At 50.6% G+C, this 9,247-nt stretch overlaps 1 protein-coding gene across 2 annotated transcripts; it reads right to left on the bottom strand.

Moving 5' to 3' along the window:
- Nucleotides 1–657: 657 nt before the first annotated feature.
- C5ar1 (complement C5a receptor 1) lies at nt 658–8,962 on the bottom strand. Of its 2 annotated transcripts, none has more exons than XM_046455878.2 (2): nt 8,843–8,962; nt 658–2,762 (listed from the first exon to the last, which is right to left on the bottom strand). In XM_046455878.2, exons 1-2 carry the CDS (start codon nt 8,843–8,845, stop codon nt 1,710–1,712), a joined length of 1,056 nt encoding a protein of 351 aa, XP_046311834.1. In that variant the 5' UTR covers nt 8,846–8,962; the 3' UTR covers nt 658–1,709. The 2 variants fall into 2 exon arrangements, with proteins under 2 accessions (XP_046311834.1, XP_058438907.1); XM_058582924.1 differs by lacking the exon at nt 8,843–8,962 and adding an exon at nt 8,560–8,836.
- Nucleotides 8,963–9,247: the final 285 nt, after the last annotated feature.

The raw sequence follows: 9,247 nt of genomic DNA on the forward strand, positions 1-9,247 counted from the left end.
GGAGACACTGGGGATTGAACCCAGGGGTGCTGTACCACTGAGCCACATTCCCAGCCCTTTGTGCTTTTTATTTTGAGACAAGAGTCCCACTAAGTTGCCGAGGCTGACCGCAAACTTGCGATCCTCCTGCCTCAGCCTCCTGAGTTGCTTGGATTACAGATGTGCACCACCATGCCCAGGCTGAAAAGGAGATTTATTTAGGCCACCATTTAGGAGGTTCAAGGGCAAGACCTGCATCAGTTCTGGTGAGGGCTGGATTTTAATAATGGTGATGGAGACTGACCATGGCAGGAACCTGAGTCAGAGCAAGTGTTCATATCTCCCGTAGGAAACAGGACTGCATGAGCCAACCCTCCCATGAGGACCACCCAGGAGTCTCCAAGAGCTTCCTTCAGAAGACAGCCCCCCCTGGCCCCTGCACCTAAGGACCTCCCACTGAGCCCCACCTCCCAAGGATTCCCCAGGCTCCCAAGAGCACCACCCTGCAGATCAAGCCTTCAATCACAACAGACCCTTGGGGACACTCCAACCACCCACACCATGGCACATCTATGACAATGACCATTGCATCACTTTTTAATGTGCCCCTGCTTTACACAATCACACTTCTCATGTTGCCTGTACTTCTTTTCTAGCTAATCCACGCCCACACACATATTTCCATATCCATTCTTTATTTGATCACACAAGTCATGCAGGCTGCTTTTAAAAAGCTTGCAGGGTTAGACAGAGTAGGATTCTATTGAAAACGGTTCTTGAAATGACAAGATTGCAGGCATGGAGGGTGGACTGGCTGTTGTCTGGGGTTCGGACAAGGCTGGGGATGGGGAGGTGGGTGGGCACGACCACTGAAGGGTTCCCGGTGGTGATGGGGATGTCCCTGGACCCTTGGCTGTGTCAAGCTCGACATTCCGATGTGAAGAACCACAGGCTCCCTCTCTCCTATTTCTTATAACATTGAATCTGCAATAAAAAGTCCACAGAAGGGGCTGGGGTTGTGGGTCAGGAGTAGAGCACTTGCCTAGCATGTGTGAGGCACTGGGTTCGAATCTCAGCACCACATATAAATATATGAGTAAAATAAAGGTCCATCAACACCTAAAAAACAGAAGTCAACAGAAAAAGAAAGTGTAGGGCTGGAGGTGTGGCTCAGTGGAGAACACCTGCCTAGTATACACAAGGCCTTGGGTTCCATGCCCAACACCCCCCCCCACACACACACACACACACCAAAAAAAAAAAAAAAAAAACAGCAGGTTTTAAAGCAAAAAAGTCACATTCTTCTATTACTCCACTTCCGGGAGATAACCACTGGAGGTGTGTCTGCCCATCTCAGTCTTCCTCCTCCATTTCGCCACAACCACATGACATCTTTTCACTTACTACTTTTTAAAAGTGCTCCAATTATATAGCAGGTTAACTTAAAGCTTTTATTTAAGTGAACTCGCAAATTTCCAGCAGCTCAGGAGGCTGAGGCACTAGGATCTCAAGTTCCAGGCCAGCCTCAGCAACTCAGGGAGGCCCTAAGCCACTTAGGGAGATCCTGTGTCAAAATAAAAAATAATAATAAAAAGGACTGGAGGTGGGGCTCAGTGGTAGAGTGTCCCTGGGTTCAATCCCTGGTACCAAAAAAAAAAAAAAGCAGAAAAATAATGGCTGTCAAGGAAGGGGGACCCTGGGGTGCGTAGTGGCAGAGGAATCCCCCCCCCTTACACCGTTTGGGTCTTCTGGGACGGGGTGTCCATGGTGGAGCGCGTGAAAGACTTGCTCTCCCGGCACTGGGATTCCTCGGTCAAAGCGTTGCGGAGAATGCTGGGGAGGGACCTGCGCAGGCGGCCCTGGAAGCCACTGCCCGCCACCACATAAATGATGGGGTTGATACAGCAGTTAAGATAGGCGACAGAGACGCACAGGGAGTCCAGCTTGCGCACCCGCAGGAAGATGGACGAGGAACTGGGGTACAAAGCCATTATCATCCCTGTCACCTGGTAGGGCAGCCAGAAGATGAAGAAGCTGGTCACCACGGCCACCACCACCTTGAGCGTCTTGGTGGAGCGCGTGGCCTTGCGTCTCCACGTGCGGATCAGGAGGAAGGTGTAGCAGATATTGAGGGTGCAGAGCGGCCACAGAAAGCCCACCACCAGGCGCACGATGGCCACGGCCCTCTCCTTGCGCCGGCCGTTGCTCCCGTAGTCCACGCCACATATGATCCTGTGTGGGAAATGCTCCTCGTGCAGCGTGCGGTACAGAAAGGAGGGAATGGTCAGGAGCAGGGCCAAGCCCCAGGCCACGCCGCAGGCGATCCAGGCCAAGCCCGCCCCGCGGAAGTTCTGGCACCAGATGGGATTGAACACCAGCAAGAAGCGATCTGCGCTGATGGTGGCCAGGAGCAGGATGCTGGCGTACATGTTGAGCAGGATGAGGGACGGCAGGATCCGGCAGGCCGCCTCCCCGAAGGGCCAGTTGCTTTGCAGTATGACAGATGCAAACAAGACCGGCAGTGCCAGGCAGGAGAGGAGGTCAGCCACTGCCAAGTTCAGAAACCAGATGGCGTTGATGGTTCGCTTGGCCTCGAATGCTGTCACCCAGACCACCAGGGCATTGCCCGGCACACCCACTAGGAAGACCGCCAAAAAGATGACCAAAGCTATGATGTCCGTAGGTCGCAGGTTATAGGAAGTGTTGTCCACAGGTGTGTCAGGGTTCAGGGTGCCCTCCGGGTAGTCGTAGGGGTAATCAAAGGTGCCGTTATCCATGAAGGCCTGTGTGGAATCGGGGAGGCAGAGAGGGTCTGAGTTGGCAGACCTGGGTTGGGAGGGGGTTGGCACAGTCCTGAGTTTCTGCCGACCTCCCACCTCTCCCAGCCTCTCTCCTCTTGGGCAGTGGGAATCTGAAGCCTGAGGGGGAGCTGGGACCTGTGCCACTTATTCTTCCATCCTGATGGTCAGCCTGCTCCCCTGCCACCTCCCCCTGAAGCCTGTGGACCGGGATTTCCTCATGACCCAGAAACCAGTTAAACCCTAGCCTGACTGCTAAGCTAGAGCCACTGGCCATCCTGCTCAGTCAATGCTCCTGACAAGCGGCTTGTTAGAGAGTTTTAATATCCCTAAATACTCAGATGTTGTTATCGGATAGCTTTCCCCACGCATGTCACCACCATAAGCCCTTTTCCTGGCTTCTGTCCACGGAGGTCCATGGCTGGTTCAGTGGTTCAATGCCCTTGGAGGGGCTTCCAGGAGAAGGCAGTGGTTTGGCAGTGCCTCACTTACCGTGGGCACAAAATTTAGGGGGTACCCAAAAGATCCAGTCATCAAGATAAATGATATTTTACTTATTATTATTATCATTATTATTAATTTTGTGGTTCTGAGGATCAAACCCAGGACCTCGTGTATACCAGGCAAATACTTTACCACTGAGCCACTTCTCCAGGCCAAGATAAATCATCTTTTAATGCAATATTTTATTCATTTATTTACTGGTACTGGAGATTTAACCCAGAAGTGCTTTACGACTGAACCACATCCCCAGCCCTCCCTCCTTTTTTTTATTTTTATTTTTATTTATTTATTTATTTTTTTGAGACAGGGTCTCACCAAGTTGCTTAGGATCTCGCTTAGTTGCTGAGGCTGGTTTTGAACTTGCGATCCTCCTGCCTCAGCCTCCAAAGCCAGTGGGATTACAGTTGTACCCACTGCTCCCGGCCAAACGTTGAATTTCTGACATTAATTACTGCCATGCTCATGGAGGTGAATGTCCTCCGTCATGAGAAATGACACTGAAATTTTGCAGCATAAAAGGGCAGGATGCCTGCACCTTACTCGAAAAAATAAAAATAAGAAAGACACCAGATGAGAGAAAGAGAGAAGGGATGTCTGGATGGTTGGATGATGAACAGATAGAAAGACGGATGGAAAGATTGGATGGAAGATAGATGATGGAATGGGTGACGGATGCAGAGATAGATAACGGGTAGGTAAGTTTGGAAAATCCGGGTAAAAATTACGAGACTTCTTGCACTGTTCTTGTAATTTTTCTATAACTTTGAAAATATTTCTAAAGCGAAAGTTAAAATGTCTAAAATATTTCCTTTGATAAATATCCCCTGCTCTAGGCACACACGGCGCCCCGCTTCCAATTCGCTACTGTGAGACACGCCCCCTCCTGGGGGGCGTGCCCAGGTTGTCACAGGGTTCCGCAGGGCTCAGCGCAGCCCACCCCCACGCCCCCTCCCAGGAGGTTCTGCACGGTAGCAGATTGTCAGACATTTTGCATGTCCCTTTGGATGTGACACATGAAGCTAACCCTGCTTCTGCTGATTTCACAAACTCTCAGCAATCCTTGGCTGCAGAATGAGTCAGACCCCGAAAGTAAGGCTTCCCGATCCTGGCTCCCCAGTTGCGCCATCATCCCCTCCTCAGCCGACAAAACTCCTTTCCTGCATGATGTCACACTGTCCTTTCTTTTTGCTGACCTCATGAGGACAGAACACTCTGATTTCCAGAATCTTCTCCATGCCAATAGCTCACAAAGTTTTGGTCATGGCAGTATCCCTCACAAAGTTTGGAAATAACTGAAGTGCTCAGCAAGGGGGGATTGGCTGAGTTAATTGGGCATCAAGAGGGGACTGGTTAAATAAATGGTGGCGTATCTGCGCAAAAGAACACACAAAAAGAATGAGGAACTTGTTGAGGTAAAGATGTGAAAGTATTTCCAAGATAAAGTAGAAAACGTCAGATGCTCAGTGGGCAAAACATATTGCCTACAAAACCGGCAATGCGCTAGTGTATGTGTGTGTGTACTTATGTGTACACAGGCTAGCTCTGGAAACTTGCCACAGTGTTTACCCCTGGGGAGGGAGGGGGCTGGGGGAATAGAAATTAGAAGGCACTTATTCACTATATATACTTTTGTTCTTGGATATAGAACTATGCAGTGCATTGCTGATTCCAAAACCTGAATATAATACAAGATACATTTGACCTTTCACATGCACAGGCATGGTTCTGCACCCGTGGATCCAACCAAACACAGATCGAAAATATTTGAAAAAAATAATCATGTTGGTACTGAAAACTACAGACGTTTTTCTTGTCATTATTCCCTAAACAACTATGTACATGGCATTTAGATGGTATAGGTATCATAAGTCATCTAGAAATGATTTAAAGTATAAGGAGCCTGGTGGGCAGTGCACACCTGTAATCCCAGCAGATTTAGAGTCCAAGGCAGGAAGATCAAAAGTTCAAAGCCAGCCTCAGCAACTTAATGAGGCCCTGTCTCAAAATAACAAAAAGGGTTGGGGTGTGGTTTAGTGGCTAAGCATCCCTGGGTTCAATCTCTAATATAAATAAATAGCATATAGGGAAGAATGTGCACAGGTTAAATGTGCAAAAACGGAGCCATTGAATACAAAGGACTTGTGCATCCTTGGACTTGGGTACCTCTGGAGTCCCAGAACCAATTTTCTGTGGATGCTGAAGAAGTGGGTATCCCAGAACCCATGATTCTACAATTCAAGGAGTCTAAGATAAAGATCCTGGGCACATTCCTTCTTTAGGTAAATATTCACTGGCCGGAGGACATACCAGACATACTGTACTCACTGGCCAGGGGACATAGCAGGCATACCTGGCCTCTGCCCTTCAAGAGGTTCCGGTCTACAGGGAGGGAGCGTCAAGTGCTGCGATTATAATCGTGGCTGTCCCCAAGCCCAGGCTGGTGTAGGGCTTGGAAAAAGACTGCCGCTGTCCAGTAGAACTCTCCCTGGTGACAGAGGTCGGCCTGCCATCTGGGAGGCTCAAGATGGCAGTGCCCGAGCACACGTGGCCACTGAGCACTTGAAATGAGGCCACTTCTCTGGGGAACTAAACTTTTAATTGTATGTCATTTTAATTAAATTTAGATAGCCCCATGGGGCTAGTGGCTACCACAGGGGACAGTGCCAGGCACTGTGGAGGTGCTTCCCAGGCATTGGCTCGTTAATTACCTAATCACGGTGTCTAAGGGCCAGGATGGAGCTCAGTGGTAGAGCAGCAGCCCTGGGCTCCTCCCCAGCAGTAAAACAGTATCTACAGCCGGGCGCGGTGGTGCATGCCTGTAATCCCAGCAACTTGGGAGGCTCAGGCAGGAGGATGGTGAGTTGAAAGCCAGCCTCAGCAATTTAGCAAGGCCCTACGCAACTCAGTGAGACCCTTCTCTAAATAAAATAAAGAAAAGGGCTGGGGATGTGGCTCAGTTGTTAGCACCCCCAGGTTAATCCCCAGTACCAAAAAAAAAAAAAAAAAACCCAAACCAGTATCTATGTTGCAGCAACACAGAGGGCAGGGTACTGTTATTGCTTCTGAGCTCATACACTCATTTTGACAAGAGCTCTTCTCTGTTGCGTGGAGAAAGAGATTGAGAGCAGACACTGGGAAGAATAGGAGAGTGGAACGGTCCAGGTGAGGCAGGGGACAATGGTGGCTTAGACCACAGGATTGGCAGTAAGGAGCCGTGAGTTCTCAGAGGAGAACAGGGCGAAGGAGAAGACACTGTACTTACAAGAACAGCAGAAATATTGCAACCTCTGTTCTAAGCCCTTTTCATGTATCATCTCATTTAATCCACATGACAACTCTTGTTGTTCGCTGTTGTAAAACCCACTTTACAGATGAGAAAAGTGAGCTTCAGAGAGGTTAGGGGAAAGCTTTCTAACTGCTCAGTCAGCAAGACCAGAGATGGGAGGTGACTCCCTGGAGTCAAACTCTAGAACCCTCTCTCTGAGTGGACACCAAAGAAAGAACTGCATTCTAGGTAGAAGGAGGCAAAGAAGGAGGGCATGTGCTACCCACCAGGAAATGAAAGAAGGTCCGTGGCTGACAGGGTCTAAGACGAGGTTGGAAAGGCCCAGGTGCCATGTTAATGAACTTGCATTTTATCCTGGGGTAATGGGGAGCCATGCATGGTCTAGGAGCTGGGGCACTACATTAGAGTTTAGGGTTAGAACAATCCTTCCAGCCACTCTGGGGAGGTTAGGCCAGAGGCAGGAGGATCAGAGAGGAGCAGGGGCAGGGATTCAGGCCAGTGAGGCTAGGGGCCTGCAGGAGGCTGATGGCAGAGGCAAGGACAAAACGTGGGATCACAGAGAAGAGACTTGTCCACAGCTGAGCAGCTGACTCTTGGGACCAGCAGCTGGTCCTCGCCTCCCCTCCCCCTTCCTCACTGCACTTGGGTTTCCCTGTCCTTCCAACAGGGAAAGTCCTACCACCTGTCTCCCTGTGAAAGCAGGACAGCAGACTCAGGAATTTGAACCCAGATATAGATAGATAGATAGATAGATAGATAGATATAGATATATGGCAGGGGATGTGGTTCAGCAGTTAAGCACCTCTGGGTTCAAATCCCTGATATCAAAAAAGAAAAAAATACCGGAAACGACCTAAATCTTCATTGATAGGGAATCAAATTTCCTGGTGGAATATTATTTGACTGATAAAAAGGGGGTCTCAGCTGGGAATCTGGTACCTTCCTTATAGATTAAAATGAAATGTGGAATGTAAAGTGCTTAGCATGATCCCTGGCATGCAGTTAGCTCTCAATTAAAGCTGGTTAATAATATATGTTAGCTGGATGTGATGGCACGTGCTTGTAATACCAGCGACTCAGGAGGCTGAGGCAGGAGGATCACAAATACAAGACCAGCCTCAGCCATCAGTGAGACTCTCAACAATTTAGCAAGACCCTGTCTCAAAATTTAAAAAACAAATAAATAAAAAGAACAGGGGATATACCTCAGTGATAAAGCACCACTAGGTTCAATCCCCAGTGCCATAAATAAATAAATAAATAAACAAACAAACAAATAAACAAACAAACAAACAAATAAATAAATATCAGATACTATTCATGAAAAAACAAGATATGAAAGAATGTATAAAACATACGGCTATTTGCAAGGGGAGGAAGGGGAGGCATATTGTATGGGGCCAGGGGAGCAGCAGCCGCTGGTTGGTCGCGCGCTGAGGTCCTGTCTGCTCAAGTGGCCCCCGAAGGGTGGGATGAGGTGAGGCAACGTGGAGCCCTTCCTGTTCCAGCAGCAGCAGCCTTCCGTTTCCTCCCGCGCGGGTGAGGCAAGGCCTGGGCCTCGGCAGCTGCAGGGCTGCTGGCGCAGTGCCCGGATGCAGGTAGAGCAGGGGGACCCCAGGTCAGCTGGAGGACGGGCTCCTCCCGAGACTCACAGCGTCCGTCGGGCAGCCTGGGTCAGCCGCCAACCACGGGGGGACCCAGGAATGCTGGTCCCCCTGGGCGCCCGCTCTCCCCTCTCTATAATTCCCAGCATCTGCGACACCTGCGTGAATCTTGACCACTCTGCCAACCTTGACCTTGCCGTGATCCTGGCCTAGCGGACCTCTTCCGGATTTCTCCGCCTGTGGAACCTTCCCCCCTTCGCTGGGGATTGAACCCAGGCCTCACTCATGCCCTGCAGGTGCTCCACCGCTGAGCCACATCCCAGCCCTTTTTATTGGTTCGTGGAGAGACAGGGCCTCCCTAAATTGTCGAGGCTGGCTTTGAACTCACCATCCTCCTGCCTCAGCCTCCCAGGCAGCTGGGATCCCATGGCTGTGCCACCACACCTGGCTGCTCTGTGGAATTCTTAATCATCTTATGAGGACCCAACTTGAGGTTTCCCTGCCCTGGGCAAACTTTATCTGTGAAGTGGCCGCTACCCACGTCATACCATGACAATCTTATTCCTTAGCCACATCCCATTCCTGGAGCGTGAGAGCCTGGAAGGGGGAGAAGAGGGGACTTTGAGGGCAGAGGGAGGTTGTGGCAAGAGGAGAGCAAGGGGCCCACTCACCATGTCCTGTGCTCCAGGGCGCTGTGGTGGCTGAGGTCCCTCCTGCCCGTCTGGGCTGCGGTTTTTAAAGCCCCAAGGGACCAAGCAGCTAGCAAGGAGGAAATGACCATCCTTCCTCCCGGGGGCTCCTATTGGCCTGTGCGCTGGGCACCCTGCCTGGGGCTCCCTCCGTGGGCACACACCCAGCGCACCCTCACACCTTCTCCCCGGTGGGGGAGAGAGCCCGGGGCTTGGAAAACTGAGGGAGTTCCTGGCCCCAAGAAGAGAGAAAGCCAGCTGAAATGACTGCTCCTGTCGCGGCTCAGGCCTCGGGGTGCCCATTTGAAGACCTAGAGCACCTGCCCGCGTGTGCTTGCGCCCACCCATGCCCCCCTCACCCCAGGTTTCTGGGGAAAAGCTCTGGGG

The sequence above is a fragment of the Marmota monax genome, unplaced genomic scaffold (assembly GCF_021218885.2).
Source record: "Marmota monax isolate L192 unplaced genomic scaffold, Marmota_monax_Labrador192_F-V1.1 WCK01_AAM20220418_F8-fsc00149, whole genome shotgun sequence".
Lineage (NCBI taxonomy): Eukaryota > Metazoa > Chordata > Mammalia > Rodentia > Sciuridae > Marmota > Marmota monax.